The 19,805-nt window shown below is 36.0% G+C and overlaps 1 protein-coding gene across 30 annotated transcripts in view; it reads left to right on the forward strand.

Annotated features, from left to right (window-relative positions):
- Positions 1–19,805, forward strand: part of KCNMA1 (potassium calcium-activated channel subfamily M alpha 1) — a 519,886-nt gene that overhangs the window by 315,197 nt on the left and 184,884 nt on the right. For all 30 annotated transcript variants that reach the window (XM_076338440.1, XM_076338419.1, XM_076338420.1 and 27 more), the window contains one exon: positions 1,637–1,748. In XM_076338440.1, the coding sequence (XP_076194555.1) occupies positions 1,637–1,748 (112 nt within the window). The remainder of the gene's footprint in view (positions 1–1,636; positions 1,749–19,805) is intronic.

The raw sequence follows: 19,805 nt of genomic DNA on the forward strand, positions 1-19,805 counted from the left end.
TGAGAACTCAGAAGTGAAGTCTGCAAACTGCTGATGAAGACTAAGCCCAAATTGCATAATCAAGCAGTAAGGTCTGGCAGAGATATGGCAAGTATGGAAGTAATCCTTCTTTGGAAGTGACAGAATTATGCTAGTGCTTCTGGAAGAACATGATATCTCTTCAAGCATGGTAGGATTGCTTCTGTAATGAAATGGGCTTTTATTAGTCGCTAATTACCTAAATGAATAACTGTTCAAATAATTCCATGAGTGGCCTTTACAGTCAACAGACTTTGTTTTCATTGTTGAATAACACACTTTAACCTTTTTGAAAGCTTAAAGGTTGTGCCCTGTGGAAAGATAAAATGCTGATTAGAACATATATTGCAGGTTATGAAAATAGTGATCTGACATCTTAAAAAGCTTTTAGTTCCAAATATTCTGACTACTTCTAAATTCAACAGAAGGCAATTGAAAGCTTCTGCTGAAACTGGATATTTTTGTTCAGTTTTCATGCTGCAGCGTTGATATTGAGTAATACGGACTAACAAAATGTCAGTTTATTTTTTGTTTTGAGTCTTCTCTGAGGCGAATGCTGCTCATGTTGTCCGTCTTCTTTTTAAGTATGATTTCAACATTCTTGACATCAGTAGAGTCCCCTTTCCAATATTTTGTCTGGGATTCCAGCAAAGTTGGTATGCACCATAAACATTTTCTGCTAATGTTTTAAAGGAATTCTAAAGCAAGGAGATTAAGTGGATGAAATAGTTGGAGAATGTCAGTATTTGCTTTGGAAGAAAGACAATGGATATTGTCTGTAATTCAAAAAATATAAGCACTGTTTTGAAATATGTAAGTCCAGGTGTTAAGACTTACATGAGTAAAACTGCTCTGTTAAATATCTTTGTGATGCACTAAAATTTTATATTTATTTATATATTTAGATTTCATATTTATATAAAGCATATGTTTTAATTATTACTTGAATGTGAATAGTAGTTTGACCTTATTTAAGTACATAGATGAATAGGCAAGTTCAAACTATGATGTCCTTGGCATCGAAGTTTGCCAGTTTCCCTAGGCTGATTTCTTAGTCAGGAGAGAGAAGTGACCTCATCTATGGCACAATTGGAAGGACTGAAGTTCTGCTGCAGTCCTGAATTATGCCTTGTAGGAGTCATTCTGGTGATTGCCTCTGGATAGGATGGTAATGGGACTCTTTGTAAACTATCATGTATTTAGAAACCTGTGAACACCAAATACGTGATGAGACTACTACCAACATATTTGGTGTGCCAAAGCAAAGGTGATATACTTTGAAATATTTTATACTTACCTACACTTTTCTAATGTTACTGATACATTGTTAATAAATGTGGAGAAAATATTTTTTAGCACAGATATTACAATTTGTCACATAAATGATCTGTCTCTTTAGTTAGACCTTTTGTTTTAATCTCAGTGTGGTTATCAAGCAATGCACAACACAGACTTCTTTCCAGTGAGACATGTTGTTTTGCCTGGGCTGGCCTAAAACATCAGTTACTTCTCCAATAACTTTGGAGTTTAATATTTTAGAATGGAAAATATTACATATACTTGCAACCACCATGAGCATAATCTCATTCTTTCATCCCTCCCCCTCTTTTTTTTTCAGTTCATAGCAGCCAATGACAAGCTATGGTTTTGGCTAGAAGTTAACTCAGTAGTAGATTTCTTCACGGTCCCTCCAGTGTTTGTGTCAGTATATTTAAACAGAAGTTGGCTTGGTAAGTAAAATGTTTTTTCCTTTTAATAGCTGTTATAAAAATGCGTAGACTTTTCACATTTTGATGGAGAATTTCTTCATCTTGTGGCATCATGTAAGCAGAAGAATGTTACCAAAGTTGTTCTTGCAGTGAATTTGCCATTTCAGCAGTCAGGTGGGTTATGTCAGAAAAAGCACTTACTAAGTCCATTTTGTTCTTGATTCATTAATATAATCTCCTACTCTAAGTGGTGGTGAACTCCAGCTTGGAAGCACTGTGTAACATGAGGCCGTTTTTATAAAACGGTGAATTTGATGTGATTGACTCAGCTTACAAACTGAACAGGTGATCCAGACCATTCGTTCACTGAACGGGATTGCCATGAATCAGTGTCAACAATGAAATCAACAAATTTTCTTCACATTTTGAGGCAATATAGCTAAATTTTAAATCCACTGAAACAACAGGTTTGGAAGATTTGTTTAGACACTTACTGGGCTTGACATTTGTGTAGGACTGCTAGGAATGCATTAGAAAAGAATATGCTACATGTAAAAGGGAATACAAAATGAAGCAGAGCAGACAAAATCAATCAATTAAAGAACACCCGTAATGTGGCATATGAAGTTTCTTGTACAAATTGCATATTCTCTCTAGTTAAGTAAAATGAAGGTCAAAATTTGGGAGGCTTTATTCAGGGAAAACTTCCTAAAAGTGGCATACTTTGTGAATGCCATGCCTTTAGACAACATATGAAACCTCAGAATTTGACAATCCATTTCTCCAGAAATATAGGCACTCATTGTCCCAGAAAACTGAAGAGAGTGGTCATCTTAAATGTTTGACATGGAAAGGAAAATAAAGCAGAGGATCTTTTATAGTAGTATAATATTTTCAACTTGCTACAGAAGTGCAAAGATGCAAAAATTATTGATAAATTACTGTTGCATGAAAATAAATTAATAACTATATAACCACATTAGAGCTCATACTGTATACATCAGTGGTTATTAGTAGGCCAAAGAAGAAAGCAGTAAAACAGCCAGAAAAGATCACTGCAGATCCTCATACGATTACCATCTTCATCACATACTTCTGTTGTGTACATAAAATGAAGTAATGTGTTTTGAAGGAGAAAATGTCATACAGTCCCATATTATGATAGGAAATCAAATAAAAAAAGAAAGTATGTAAATAAAAAACAAGCTTATGCTTAAAAGAAAATTGCTGATTTCACTAGCTGTAACTCAATCGCGGATTCTTTGTGTTATGTGAATTAACGGGATGTATTTTCGCAGTTGAATGCGACATTTCAGAGTTTCCCAGAACTTTAAGATTGAAATCATTGGAGATGAAGGCTATCTAAGAGCAAAAACTAGAATTGCAGGATTAGTAGAAAATGAATATTAAATGAGAAAATAGCAAAACTGCAAAATTTGGGGAGTGAGGCAGAGAGATAATTATTTGAGATGAAAACCCTTTGTGAAAGTGGCTGCATAATTGACTGACTCATGGTGACACAGCAATATAACTAACAGTACCAACAGGAATAATGAGAGAGTTTGCCCATTTAGCAGTTTCTGCTGGATACTTTTTACAAGATTTATGTCATTTTGCAGGCAGAGTTAAGCATTGTACTTCTATATATTCATAGGGTTGAAAGGATTTCCATCTCTCTTAATTACCAATGTCACTTTTTATTGGTTTCTTGTTTATAGTCCCATTTTACCTGTTTTCTCACGGAATCCTCCTGAGACATTTATCACCTGCTGAGGCACAGAATTTTTATTTTTATTTTTTTTTAACGTACTCATCTTAGGAGTGACATATTTACAGTGTTTGAGCTTTGCACCTGCTTCCATTGTGTTTATTCCAAAAGGGTTTTCGCTTTAGGGAAAATCATCCTTAGTGAAATAATTCACTAATGCAAAAATGTGAATTATTGGGGTCCCTGACATAGCTGTAATTTAGATCAGCAAATTATTATTTTGAGATGCTGTGATGAAAGAGTTTTTAAGCAAATACACTGAAGTGTATTAATGAAAATTGTCTATTCCTTTACACCTTTTAAAGACATGGCAAAATTTACTCTGCCTGTGGAGCTCATATACTTCGGACATACTTATAGGTAATATAGTAGCAGGACTGGGAGTGTGAGTGGAGGGGAAGGGTGGGTGTTTGGACCATATTATTTACAGTTTCAGGTTAGATGCCTACTTTTCCTTTTCCTTCTGTATAATTTTTGTAATTGAGAGTGATATCCTTGTGTGGAGGGTGATTCAGAACATGTAAGTTCTGGTTTCTGCATCAGGTGTCCCTGTGGAAATAGGAATCGGAGGGAGGTTAGCCTTCTAGCGAGGCAAGTAAATAGGGAATGCTTAACGTTAGACAAGGTGAAAATCATTTAACAGGTTCGGACTTCAGTGTATCCCAGTAATTCTTTGCATGTTTTAAGAATTTGTTACTGATTAAGCAGGATTCCTTTAGATGCCTTAAATTTCAAGATCATTTAGGAGCCCAAATACAATACATTCTCTAGAATGTATTGTGCATCAGGGTCCTTCCAGTTTATTTCACTATTGATTCATGTAAGTCAGCTGTGATGAGTTCATCTAAGTACTAGACAGAGTGAAAGTCACCAGAATGCGGCTCCCTGAATTCTCAATTTCACAAGAACTGTCCTGGTTTAGCTAACCAACAATAAAGTAACTACAAACATACAGTTTAAACAGTATTTAAAAAAACCCCAAACCATCCTAAATAAAAAATAAACTTTGCCTTCGGAGCACTAAATGCTCATAGAAAGATGTAAAGTATCGCAGAGGACATGTGGTCTGAATGTATCATCTTTTAATGTACTATAGTGGAAAGCCAGTGGGTTTTTTCCTTTTCTTACGCGAGTTCAGAAATGCCACCATTCAGCTATTACGTAACTCTTAGTATGGGAAGCCTTCCACTTTCCCCGCTACTCTTTTGCGTTCAGTTGTTCATAAAATGTATTTTTTTGTATCTCAAAATGCTGTATGTGAACAAAATTTTCAGTCAGTATTCGTGAAGGATGTTTCAAATCTGATCTTCCACCTAGATTCCAGTATGCAAACAAAATTCAATATGCGCGATGGATCAGATCATGCTTTTCCATCAAAAGGTTTCTAGGAATGGTAGGGTGTTCACTGTCTAACGTACAGCTGAAGGCACAACAGCACTTTAAGCCTGCAAAATATCAGCTTTTTAGTTCTGACAAATCCTTTAGAAAAGGATTTCTAGGGTATCGTTTTTGCTAGCATAGGGTAGCATAGGAAAAGGAAGTACATGAGCAGAATACAGCTGGCACATGGAATGATCTACGTATTATTGAAAGATTGGGGGGGAGTGGTGAAAGGGAAGAAAATTTTAATGAATCTGTAATTTAGTGATATACATTGCTTTGACAGTCGGTATAAAAATTTGTTATGCTCTCACTTAAAGCTGTACAGATACAAACATCAGTGTGTTTTCTGACGTTCATTTGCATCTAGATCCCCTTGACATTTTTCCAACAGTTTTGCGAACAGTAGCATTTGTGTAGATACTTACACATAAACTAAAGCTATGCTTTATAAAATCATAAATATTTCTTGCACAACACTGTACAAGAAACTTTCTGATAGTGATAGAAGAACAATTCTCCACTTCAAGTGCAGGCTTCTCTGGAGTGGAGAGAATCTTCCCAAGGGAAGACTGATAACAGAAAGGGTGGAGTTTCTGGCTCTTGAGATTTTACAGGTAATTTTGACAGTTAATTTCAACCAAATGATTTCAGTGCGTTGCTGAGTCTGGATACTGTCTTTACAGTCTAAGTGAAGGCAGACTAAAAAGGTTGTTGGATGAAAACAAAACATTTGCAATGGGAGAAATAATGTCATGGTAAAACTCATTTTTTTAACACTAAGTTGTCATGATCTGAGTATCATAGCTAAGTTTCAGATCTTCATTTCTTTGGATAGCTTGCAGTCTGCCAAGCTGGAGAACCCTGCAACAAATGAACATCTTTAAGTTGTATTCAGTAATGATTCAAACACTCTACACACCACTCAAAACTGTTATTCTGTCTTCTATGATAGCAAAGGCACTTCAAATAACTGAAATGCCTTTTATCATGTACTTGTATGCTTATGAAAAAGGAAATATTGATTTTATGAGCAGACTGTATTGGAATAAATTGCCTTGACAGGATGGTATTGTTAGAGGAAGATTAAACATGTAAAATATGATCTTGGCTTCACATTTACAAGGACATGCAAATGAGGAACAATCAGCCTTAGAACTACAGTGATTTAAATAAAGCCTAAATATGGATTTGATAGTGTCTCATATTACTGAATCACAGAAATTAAAGATAGAAAAGATCTATTAAACAATCCATTTCCTTTTCCTGACCATGTGCTTTCAGTGCTTCGTCTATTCTACTGTACAAAATTTCAAGCGATAGAAACTGTTTGCTTCCTAATAGATTCTATTATCAGGAACATTTTTTCATCATCCTTCTTCCCTGACATCCCCTTTAATCTAGGCTGCTGCTGAAGCCGTGCTATTTTTTCAGAAGATAATTCAAGATTTACAGTGGGGAAAAGAAGACAGAGAACAGATGCGAACGTAGATACACGCACAGCATAGTGAACAAATCTCTTTGTGTGGTGATTAGCATAGTTATGGAAAAGAGGGGATCCTTTTTTCCAGTCCTTGCTCAAATTCTGTCCAGGTCCAGTTACAGACATCTCAAGTACTTTTGGATGAGGCTTGTGGTCTCACTATCAATTCCTGGTCTGAGAAGACTGTTTCCAACATCTCTGGTAGACATTCAGCTGTTTTTGTGAGTCGGAGAATGAAATTGGTTTCCCTCTGTGGAAAGAGATAGATGGCCTTGGAGAAAGAGCAGTGTGTCTTATTAAGATAAAGTTGATGGTGTGAATGCCTCCTGGCCATCCAGCAAGTGTGCTTCAAGGTGAAGCTTTAGTTAAAAATCTGTGACATGAAAACAACATTTGTTTCAATACCCTGTAGACTTTTTTGACATAACCTCTGCAGAAGAGCTCAGCCTGAAACCGTATTTGAATCTGCAGAACACTTTATTCCTATTGGAAAACATGTATCTTTTACTGGCACTTACAGCAGTGCCTTAGTTATGCTGACACAAAGAAGTGCTCTGATAACTAAATTGTAGGGATACCAGTGTGAGAGAGGAATTATGAGCTCCGAAACTTTATAATCATTTACTGTCTTTTGATGCAGCCACAGGTCTCAAAACTGTCCCTTTCTTAGCACCTTAAATTTGCAATCACTCGCAATGATTGTGTTGGTTAAGTATTGTGCATTTCTGCCATCTATTGGCAAAAACTGTGAATACACATCCAAATTCTACAATATTTCTTACAAAGCTAGTGTATTCTATACAGTTTTAAAGCATTTTGTGTCATTTTCCTTACATTAGAAGTTATTTTATAGATAATGGAAGCTAAATTCTGCATAAATTTCCTAGGAGAATTGTATTTTATGGATATGTGCATATGCACTACTTTTCTGTGCAGTAATATTTCTTTGTACACTTCAAATGCCTTCAAGCAGGTACCAGAATGATTTTAATGAAAATAGTTCTGAATACTAAATCTGCTTGGTGATTTGTCAACAATATGTCATTGAATGAACTGTATCCCATTTGTATTATATGGAAGACAACAATTTTTTGCTTTCTTCTAGATACTTAATCAGTTCAGTTTTCACAGAGCATGTACATTCTGACAGGGTACCTGTTAAAGTGATATTTCACAACAGGCTTTTGAGCTGTTGCAATATTAGTAGCAAAAGGTAACCTTGTGCCAAATACGTATTTGTCATAACATCCACAACCAATTCTTTTGAATATTGTTGCATGCAAGTGTGAAAATACGCTTCTCCTCTCTCCTCCACTGACGAGAAGTCAAACAAGTTACCAAAAGATGCTGGAGCAGAGGAGAAACAGGAGGACAGTACTAGTCTCAAGTGTCATTAGTTCCTGTCATCTAGCTGACGTTCATAGAAACTGTGTGCTTGCTTCCCTACAACTCTGAATTCAAAGTAAGCTGGGTAATTTAAATCATCTTCTGTTCCCAGTCTATCATTGTCTGTGAGTGGTACTTAACACCGCATAGAAACTTGACCCTAAATTCATTCTGTTTTCTATTCTACTCTGATTGGGAGGGGCCATAGGTAGAGGGGTAACTTGATTTTTCCTGTGTGAATGAGTGGCAGGCTTAGCCCAAAAGTAGTCATACTCCCTGAATGTTGAGGAGCTGTTGCAAGTTAATATCACAGCTGATAGCAGTTATATTGCTTTGAATAAAAGTGCTTCCTATTTTATCTGGCTGGCTGGCTGGACTACTTTGACCTCTTGCATCTTTTCTCCTCCTGTCTCCTTCTGAGAGGAAAAACTTGATTGAGCAAGAATGCATCTTTGGTGGAAAAAAATCCAGTCTTAAGTTTATAGTTACCTGTAAACAAATGCATATAGTTTGTTGCCATCCTGCCTTACACGTGATCCCAAGCCCTGCTTGTAGCTAGCTTGTTCTCTTCATTATCAAGCATTAGATCCTCTAGTATCATTTCTTAACTTCATTAGCGTGGATTTTACTTTGCCAAAAGTAAATGCCAAAGGTTTTGCATTTTTGGTAAGATGTTATGTAATTTTCTTCTCTCCATATCCCTTCTTGTCTAATCAAAATATGTTCTCAACATCCAGATACTATGTGAAAAAATACTCTAATGTTTTCTTTTTACCCTGCTTTTTATTATCAGTTTAATTACTTTATGACTGCTCTTGTGTTCTCTAATGGTTTCAGTGGTCTTTCAAACTCTGTGATTAAGTCCCGTCTGCTCAAATGAAGGCTACCCAAACTGTACAGTTTTGTCTTTAACAGAATACAGAATAATGTTCTAAAAGAAGAAAACCTATTCCCTCAGACTGCTTAGGGAACCCATGATTCACTTAATGCTGTCTTCTGGCATTTGTATTCCTTTGCATGAGGGACATTTAAAAAAGCTACTTGTAGTGTCCGAAAAGATCATTGCATTATCATTAGTCAGATGCTTTCCACATTTTCCTGAGGTACCTACAGCATGTAACTAACCTGCACGCTTTCCTGAATGGTAATACGAGAGATAAGATTAATTTCATTATTTAACTAGTTGTTTCTTATCTTTAAAAGTCAGCTGAAAGACCAGTTGAAAATAAAATTTCATGTCTTGGCTCCAAGATAGTATGTTAACTTGTACAGTACCTTGTAGGCATTCAATCTATTCATTATACATTATCCAGTAGTTTTTCCCCTATACTTTCTTTCACTGATTTCTTGGGAACTGTTTGTTTGGGTTTTTTTTAATACATTGAATCTGAGTAATGTTGCAGAGTGTGATCTTTTCAAGTTTGAATTTTCAGTGCTTGTTGTTTACACTGTTTTATATTTTATAAGTAATATAATTAATATCTGCATAAGCCCCAAACCAGAAGTCCTTATACCTAGAACACGAGAGTTTATATTCTGGTAATTTTAACATAAGTTTTATGATTTCTGGTGACCGTTTCTGAGCTTTAGCTCATTTTGTATTTCTAAGCATCTGACTTCTGTAACACAGCTTAAAGGATCTCTTTTATCTTCTAAGCCCTGGACTGAATGTACTGAGATGTCCATGTAGCTCTCATTAATTAAGCATCAGTTGTCTAGTGTGCTCTGTGGTGCATGAGGCTTGGTTTATGTGGAATTAAGAAAAGATGCATTATGCAGTTTAAGTAATTTAAAAAAAAAACCCTTAGCCATGTTTCTCCTGACCTTTTTGCAAGACTGAATTAGTCATAAGCAAATCCTGTTGAGACTGGAATTGATATAAACTGATGCAAAGATAGTTGGGATCTCATTAGAAAGATTAGCAGTCAGGAATTCCATACGAGACTTTAGAAAGTTCACGTAGTGGCTGTTCTTACTGAATATCAGAGAGTTCTGAATGAACTTATGTACTCAACTGAGACTGGAGGTTTATCAAACCAGATCATTCATATCCTTTCAAGAATCTTTTGGCAGTTCCTTCACTCAACTTTATATATATATATATATATATATATATATATATATATATATGAATCTAAGAAAAGCCAAGAGAGGATTTGATTAAGATTTTCACTCTTATTATAATTCCAAACTCAAAAGGGGGAACTTCATTAATACATTTATTTAGATACACTGCTTAACCATCACGTGATAGGCCAGAAACCCATTGGGATTAGGTAAGGTTCCTTCTTGTGCTTCTATGCTTCAGGTATCAATATGAGCAAAATTCTGACCTTCCTGCTTATGTGACATTTCAGAAGTAACGGTTGGATGGATAAGAGTTTGTAACAGTGCTACATTCTTCCTCAATCTGTTCCTTGATCCACTAGTCAATTTTTGCTATTACAGTAATTTGCCATACAAAGTCAGGTGACATGTAGAGAAGGAAAATTTGGGATATAGAGATAAGTGTTCTTCCAGCTAAAGTATTTAATGCTTTTTCTGAGGTTTTGGGCTGCAGGATATTTATACCATCTGGCAGAGTTTCATACAATATTGATTTAAGTCAAGAAAACAGTATCTTTCATAGTTTCCCACTTTTCTCCACCTGTTTCACCTCAATTTTTTGAACGCCTAAGGTTCTCTAGTACTTCTGTATTTATAGTGCCCATGCTTACATTATGCAGGGCTTATTCTTGGTTCACTGCTGACCCCCCAGCCATTTAGCATTCATTAACGTTGTTATCACCTTCAGCAGTGTTTAGTATCATACTATCTCAAATTCTAAATAACGAAATAAAAATAGAAGCACGGCAGAGAAAATCCAGTCCATAAATGGAAGGACCTTTCTCTGCATCACAAAAGTGTCTCTGGAGTTATTGACTCCTCCATAACTACTTGCACTGCAGTGGTGTACCTGATGGATTGCCAGAAAGTCTTTGCCAATAGAGCCGATGATGCTCAGAGGGCAGTGCTTGCTTGCTCTTTATAAGTGCATGCTTTTTGGACCTTTCTGCTGCTTTTTCCAGTTTCTTCTGTTCGGGGAACTTTTTAATATGGAGCAGTGTTAAATAAGCTGCTACTAAACTTTGGAGTGCACTCTTTTCATTCAGGCATTTAGTTTTTAATTCTTTTTGAAAAAATCAGTACATTGCATTTGCAAATTTTATGTAGGCTTATGTTACTTACAAAACATTTTGCTCTAAATCTATCTACCGATCTTACTTCTCTGATTTAATATGTATAAAGGGATATGAAGCCAAAGAATTTGAATTTTCTTGGTATTTTAGGTTCCAACTATCTAAGCTTATCTTGTCTTCAAAATTGCACAGGCATTTGCCAGAAGTAGGCTTTCTTATGAAATCTCCCTAGTTGCTACTTCAGGTCAAAAGCTGAAATATTGGAAAAGCAGCCTATTTATCAGCTCTTTTGTTTGTTGCTAGTAAAAATATAGCAGATGGCAGATAAAGATCAAAAACAGAATAATGCATCCTTTAATTTAAAAATAGAATTTAAACTTAGAAAAATGTGGTTTTCTACATAAGTAAAACTTCTAGTATATAAACCTTTTTTTTTTCCCCTAAAGCCATTATCTTGTTTCAGTTGTAAGTGATTTATACGGGGACATTATTTTGCATTATTTTTAAATCAGCTTCTATAAAGTAAGGCAGATGGAAGTGTGCTGTGCAGGGGCAGGTCTAGTACACGGCATTTTGTTCAGCATTATCCTATAAGGAGTGCTGTTTTTATTAAAAATAATAATATTGTAGCATCACTGTGGAGGTTTAGCTGAAAAGAATCGGCCATTTAGTATCTTAACTGTCAAGTTCAATTTCAAGAGGTTTTGCATTCAAGTCAGGATATCTGGAGACGATAATCTGCATAATCTAAAGGAAAGTGTTATAGTCCCTCATAAGCAAAGATGACTGAGAGCAAAATGGTTTAGTCTACTGGATTATGAGATTTCTGAGGTACTCAAGACTCTCCAGTGGCTATTTCTCCATTATCACCTAGTTACTCTGCTGCTCAGTATAAATTATCTATCAGCTTTATTGTCTTCCTAATTGCTGGTTGTGTTTTTCTTTGATCAACCCCTTACTGTGTGGAACATTTTCCTTCAGAACTGTATGAGTTTTTGTGTACAGGTGTGCTCATGCTGTGCTACAGAGAGACACCGGTTCCTTTCCAATCACTGTGCAGCCAGCATTTAATGCTAATCTCATTCATCCTCAGTGCAGCCCCTTGGTTGTTCAGAGTGTCATGTGCTTGAAGATGTGGAATAATTTCAGTTGATGCTAGACTTAGGGGACACGGATGCATTCCTCCATAGCCTAGCAGAAAGGTCTTCTATTGCTATGAGCTAGCTGTAATGTTAGTGGCCAAGTATGGCATTGACACTGTGTGCTGATGTCGGAGTGAATATTATTTTCACATTGTATCAGTTTGCTCGCTTTTACTTAATTCTGATCTGGGATGCTTTTCTCTAAGGTAAGTCGAGTGAGTCAGTGAAGTTCAAGGTTGTAATGCCTCTTCAGCCTTGTGACAGAAGAAGAAAGAATCACGGTGGGATAAATGTAAAATTCTAATATGATTTGAATGCCTTTCACAACCTTCGTGTTTATTCTTTCTTCAAAATTCAACCTTTGCGACCCTTTCCTATGCAACATCCAACTTCCATAGCTGCTATTGAAATTCTGAATCCTATAGGGGGTCTTACCAATGTTCTGTTATGTAAAGGCTGCTGTAGGTAATAGATATATTATTTAGAAGTTCACTTTTTAATTATGTGCTTAAGTGATCATGTATGTAATGAATAAGATAATTGTTATAATTACATATTAAAATTTGTATCGTATATATACAATTTAGATACAATTTTTGTATAAATTATTTAAAATTCAGATACTTATTACTAAAGCATAGTTAATGAAGTGTTTAGTAATGGCTAGATATGTGGTTAGGACAATGCTAACTCTTAAAAAAAAGTTATTTTTATAGGGGTTAGTAGGCAGGCAATATATATCATGATGGCGTGGCAGCCAATGAACGTCTGAGTCTCTACATGTAAAATATTGCAAGTATAAATTCAAATGAGATGGGATAATTTGTAGAGAAAATAGTGTGATCCCAGCTTTTATTCTTCTATTAAATTCTGTATTAACACTGAATTTGCATTCTTCTGCATTGTTTCGCTTTCCTTCCTATTGTGGGCACAGTGTAGATACCAGCGCTGTAAAAGCAGACACATCTAGAAAAGAAAAACAAACCAAGATAGGTTCATCTGGATTCTCTCATGCTCACTCTTAACTTGGAAATTCATCTAAAGAAAATGATACACAATTGCATGCAAGGTGGATCATATAAGAAATATGTTGCATTCAGTGGAAAATAGCAAATGATACATAGATTTGGAGGAACGGCATCTTCTAGGAAAACATCAGACATCTACTTTTCTAGGCACTGGTTCTATTCTACTCCTGTAGTGCATAGAAATGTTCCCTGCCTATTCTTAGTGATTCGGTAACATTGGCCTATTAGTGCAAGCATTTGTGTGCACTCGAAACTCGCTGAGAATTTGCTTCTCAGTAGGCAGATCACAGGCAGATTTTCTGTCTGACATGAATTTGAAGAGAGGAGTTTTAAATGCTACTTCCTTTACTGGATTTATTCTTGATTCAGCCTTAGTGCTGATTTGACGCTTGCAGTTCTCAGACTTTGTATTTAAACGTGATACAATACTGAATAGGTGAAGACTACTTTTTAGTACTGGCATGGGGTGAAATAAGGGATACTGATAAGTGGCGTATGGACCTACGTGACAGCTGTATTTCCAAAAAGCAGTTAAAACACCATAATCTTTGATTTCTATGAAATTTTATGTCTAAATTCTTAATCCGACAGCTGATATGAAATATTCTCTCTGTTGTTATTACAATATAAATTTAAACCATATGCAAGGAATCATTCTCTACACTGCGTAAAAGGGCATCACTTCTCTTGGACAGACATAAATATTTTACGAAGTTTGGCACCCATCTGGTCAGAAAGCTGTTGGTTTTGGTTTGGTTTTTTTTTAATTGCACTTGTATCATAATCACGTAGAATTTTGTGGTGTATCATTTTCATAACCCATTTTTCATAATTAATATATCTGTATGTATCTGCTCATATCTATGCTTTAAATATTTTCTTTGTGCAATTCAAAGGCTAAAGAAGGTTCAATGGCTAGGATGCATTATATCATACCAGTTGATTAGAACTGAAATATTTTGACTCCTTTTCAAGTCTTATTTCATAGTATGCTCGTTGTTTCTTTGGCAGTTATGGCCCGTGCCTTGTGACTCACAGGAGCAAAGACAGGCAGAATTGCAAGTCTTTTTTTAAACCAACGTCCTGCAGCATGAGTCAGGCTTTAGATCTGGCCTTTGTCCTTCCTTTGCCTTTGTTCTTATCATTTGTCCTACCCCACGGTTACAGCCTCTCAGAATAGCGTTTTCCTGATTTTAGTGCAATTTGTTCCTGATGAGTGCCAGGGAAAATTATACGAGATGCTAACTTGTCATTCTTCAGGAAGTGAAACTACTGTACATTGAGTTGTAATGGGCACTTTAAAAAACAAACCCCAAGTTTCCAACCTTTCAGTGCCACCTCTCTGCAAGGTTAGCTTGCTGAGGTGTAACCTCTTATTTCAAGGGTCGTCTTGATTTTGGTAGCATCATCAATAAACACTTTACATCAGTAAAGTGTCCAATTAATCCAATTATTCTCCAAAAATCAAAGAATTAAAAAAAGCATATTTTGCATCCTTTTTGAATACGGACTTGAGTATCTAGAAAGGATTACACAACTGCAAGAGAAAAAAAAATAGAAAAATGAGAGATGAATACATTTCTCTTCTCCCTAGCTCTTTTTTCCGTGAGGTAGGTATGAATATTGTTCATCCTTCCCTTCATGCTTTCAGCCTTCCGTTAAAAATGGCACCACCATCAGTTTGGTGGGATAATACTTCCTTTGTAAAATGTGATGCTTGCAAGGTAATACACTCTGATTTTATGTAAAGATCTGCTATTCATTCACTACTGGGTATATCTCCGCTTGTGTTATGGAATATGACATAGTCGTTGCCTGAAGTGGTATAAAGCAGCGAAGTTAATGTTTACATATCCGGTGACTCTGTTTTAGTTACTGCTAGTGCCAAGCTTTCTGAAAATGGTTTAATATCTTAAGACTTTGAGACTGGGAGATAAAAAAATAAATAATGCAACTACATGCATTTCTTCGGGAACTCAAATTTGGATTGTAAATTTACCTTCTAAATCATTTAGTGAGATTAATGAGCGGTAAGTGCTTGGCAGAATGGACATTGGATTGTTCTGTTTTTGTCATAACCCATAGGCAATGCCACAAAGCTGTACCAAAAAGCAGTTGTTGGCCAACCTGTATAGTTTTTATATTCAGACATGCCAGGTTAGTTTTTTTCTATGATTAATACTTTTACCCTTTTTGAAACAGGACCAATGAAAATTTTAAGGGCCATTTCTTGTAGATCAATGGCTTTTACACTGTAGTTTCAGAAGTAGCAACCTGAAAGAGAGGAAGGATAACACGTGGAACGTTCTGTGTTGCCTTACTGTAAAATAAATTAAAAAGTAATTTTCAAGGAGAGAATGATCACTGGATATAACAAAGTTATTTTTCGCTACAGCAGGTTTCTCCTTGGCAGGTTTCCTTGTGTTTCATGTTTTTTCTAGATTGTGCTTTTGGGCACAACTGTAAGCAGATAGTATCCTACAAAAGCACAGCAAATCAGTCATCCCTGTCTAACCTGTGCTTTGGAGGACAATAATTTGATACCCACTTCTACCTAATACATTGGTTGTCTATGCCGAAGATCTGCTCTTCCCTTGCCCTTTTGCAAGATGGTATAGCAAGCGCCTAGTTCCCGCATAGCCAAAGGTAAAGCGGAGCCCAGCTGCTGAGAAGTCTTGCTTTCTTCTCCTGCATATTTGAGATTAGTAGTTTCATGTTTGGATGGACTTTGAAAGCAAGTTGTCATTTAATGGTAGCAATGCCGCCGTAAGTATATCAATCCATGTTTATGGCAAATTTGGGGAGGGTCATGGAGTCATATGCTCCAAAGATACACTTCTGTTGAAGATATGGGAAACTTCACTCATAACATACTTTAAATAGCTTGGGTTCATGGAAGGTACGATAGGTTTTAACAAGTCATCCTAGAGCTCTTTAGAACAGAAATGAATGTCAATTAGTTTGGAGTAAATACTTTGGAGCAGATTGCACACATCACCGGTGCTTCTGATAACACAGAGTTTAAGAGTTTTAAGTCTACCTCAGACCAGGAGACTGTCAACTGTGTCCTTCACAGGGGGAGGAAAAAGTACAGAAACACTGGAAACAGTGCCATTTTCCTAATGACATCATCTTGATCTGCTTAATTGGACTTCAGACTTTCACTCAGATGCTCATCTGAGCCTAGATGATGGGATATCTAAAAGGTAGTTTTCTTGACAATTGAAGAAAAAATGATTTAGCCTACAGAGAACAATTTTCTGTAATCTAATTTTACATCTAATATGAAAAATTTGGCCAAGTAATAGGTAGATAATATAGATGGTAAAGAACTGTACTCTCACTGAAAACAATAAGCTGTGTTGCATAATCAGATTGTAGAACAAAACGGTAAAAAACATTCCACTGGAAAGCAGAAACTTATGCACAGGAAAGTAATACAAACATCTTTGTGTGGCTCTGTCTATGATGCTGAATAGTGCTTCTCAGCACAATATGTCATCATCCTGCTGCTGCTGAAATATAGATTAATATTTTTAGCTTGTGGAACAGGTTTATTTTAGATTTATTTCCAGTTTTTGTCATTTAATTCAGGTTTTCAGATTTTGATGTGTGCAACAGATTTAGCAGTGCACTGACAGAAAAAGGGAGAAAATTGTTAAAAATCTGGCTATGCCAGGGAGCTGAGAGAGTTAAAGGAATACTGTCAAATTACTAAAACCAAAATATAGGTTATGTAAACTAAACAGCTTGGCTCTTGCTATTTATTACTTGGGTACTGTTTTCCTTTAGAGATGTTCCGGCTTACAAGGTAAATGGATTCTACACCCAAACATTTGCTGTACTAAATACAAAGTACACTAATGATAGGTTTAAAATTGGATAATAACAAGATTATAATACTATTCAAGATGAAATACAAAAAGAAAGAAAAATAGTATGCCTTATGTGGTAAAAAGTAAGTAGGACATTATTTCAGTTTGAGCTGCACAAGATGTGATTAGTAACACAGATAAGTACTACCTTGTTCAAATCCTTCCAATTTGAGAGGAATGATTCAAGTGCTCACAGATATATTATATATATGTCTGCATGTGTATGTATAGAATCAAAAATTATTCCCACTAGAGTCAGTGGAACTTTGCTGTTGTGACCAGTGGGAACACGACCAGGTTGTTTGTAAGAACATAGTGTAAAGGTTACAATGTAAAGGAGTCACAGAAGTGGTCTGCCTCTGATTCACTCACTGCATATTACTTGAAATTTGAAATTTGTGTGTACTGTTCTCCCCATTTCTATATTTGGCATTGTCACACTTTAATAACATTTCCAAAATGCTTTGAGATCCTGTACATTTCCTATAAGCACATGGTGCAGTCTATTTTTGTGTCTGCTTTGCATTGTACTCCAGATGGCATTGGCGTTGATATATTTTTGGCATATACATCTTTGTGGCTCCTCTGGGGACAAAAAATAGTAATGATAAGCATATTCCTCGAAATGAAGATAGCTTTTCAAGATGAAGTTTGCATGTTATGCTCAAAGCAGGAAAGTTGACTAAGAAAGCATATCATATATCATGGAAGGTAATATCTCACATTTACATTTTATTTTAAAGAGTTTTTTCCAATTGAATGAGATGGTAGCTGACTGAACAAAAATTCAGTTTTGTGAATATTCACAGAGCAAGTCTGCTTGAGAGAACTAATGCGCTCTATTCTTTGGGCTCTTGCTTGATGGCTAAATTGTTGGTTTTTTCCTTCAGTAATATATCTGTCATTAACTGGGATTAGATGAATGGTTGTTGTGTTTGTTTGGGTTTTTTTTATTTCATCTGGGATAAATCCTGTAAGAGTTGGCTGATTACGTGACCTCTGCCTTCTGCATACTAGCTTTAACCGAAGACAGTTATGTAAAGTTGCCAAAGAAAATAATACACAGTAAACAGTTCCCTTTATGTACATGAACTACAACTATATTCTTTATGAGAGTACCTGTTCATTCCAAGTGAACAGCGTCACATTTGTGGGGTTTGGATCGATGGGTGTGGTTCTTCGGTGTATCTGAAAGAAGCTTATGTGGTAATATCCGGATAGAAATGGCTTTTAAAATCTAATACATCATGGATCAGAGGAGCATCTGCACTGCTTGCCTGCTTCTGTGATTTGTTTTGTCCATCCAGTTCGTGATACTCTTCGTCTGTTTTGTGAGGCTGAGTTTTGTATTTGAATTAATTTTGTTTGTTTCGTGCTAACAGAAATGGACTAGATTATACTGAATTATTTTTTGGTAGCAACATGTAAAGGTGAACTTCGCATTATCCTGTGTCCAGTTAAATAAATCTGCTTCCAAAGAGAAGTTCTGTTAAAGAAAGAACTCTGAGCTGTCTCTCCGTGTTGATACTGAATTAGCAAAAAGAAGGGTAAATATATGAGTATCTTCGCTGTCAGTGGATGCTGTGACTGAAGACTGGACCACAATACTTACGTGCAGTGCTCCTGAAGCTGAAGATACATAGTCATGATTCCGAGCAAGATTTTAGTCTACCACAACCCTTCAGGTGGCACGCGTACAGAAACTTGTAAAAGTATTAGAAGGCGTAAAAAATCTCTTGGAGAATTGTTCCAAAATGGATATCGTGTCAAGGCTGGACATAATATCTCTGAAAAGGAAGAACAACATACTTTTCGAAACTCCTTGGTGTCTTGTTATAGGGTCGGCTCGTACTGGGGTAAGGTCCAACTCTAAACGTTTTGTTCAGAACTGTAGTTTGTGATTCTGTCTCTGGTGCTAGTATTATTCTTTTCTAAAAAGATATTATATTTAATTTTTCAACTTAAAAATAATGCTACAGGATTTCAGTTGCTTTATAGGAAAAATGTCTTCCCAAACTCAGATGCTGTAATGTGCCCATATCTCCAATACCTCATCAAAGCGGTTCGGTATTCACCTGGAATCAAGTAATCCAGCCTTTATTGAAGGATGGAATGTAATAATCTGCAATGGTGTAGTTATTAAGAAATTCTTTTTAAAACCACTGTCATTATTTTAACAGGTGAAAATGTAAATTAATGTGCAGCATTTATTAAGAAGTCTCTGATACAGCATTGTTTGAAAGCAGTTAGTATACAACCTATGTAGATTCTGAACTTGATGCAGTTTTGCTGTCCTGGTTCATAGGGTATTGATTTTTTCATCCTGTGGGATGTTTTCCCTGCTTGTACACTTGCATAACAGAGGCAGGGAAATGTATCAAAATATTTTGGCTGTGTTGCTTCCAAGGACTGGCAGATTCTTCTCCTCCCATGCTGTTTCTTCTTGTTTTGTTCTTTGAGCTTTCATTTTCAAACCTGTCTACAGGGAGTGGCATCTCAGGTTGCTCTGTTGCGTTGCGTGAAGGCATTCAGGATAGGATTATTTTGCATCCTAAAAATTACCCCTCCATTATATGCATCTCTGAAAAGGTTCTGATTTCCTAACTATGGATTCTGGGTTTTTTCAGTCTTCAGTAAACCATATGGTCTTTATCAAACATAGGGTAGAAGTAGCCATTGATAGGTTTGATGAAGATACCATTCGGATGAATGGGTGAATGGTTTGTCAGGAACAGAAACGGCATACAGAATCTCTGTGGATTGAATCCTTATACCAACATTTTGGATACGCTATTGACAGAAAAAGAAACATATGGCAATAAGGGATTATGTATCTC

This window comes from Aptenodytes patagonicus, chromosome 5 (assembly GCF_965638725.1).
Source record: "Aptenodytes patagonicus chromosome 5, bAptPat1.pri.cur, whole genome shotgun sequence".
Classification (NCBI taxonomy): domain Eukaryota; kingdom Metazoa; phylum Chordata; class Aves; order Sphenisciformes; family Spheniscidae; genus Aptenodytes; species Aptenodytes patagonicus.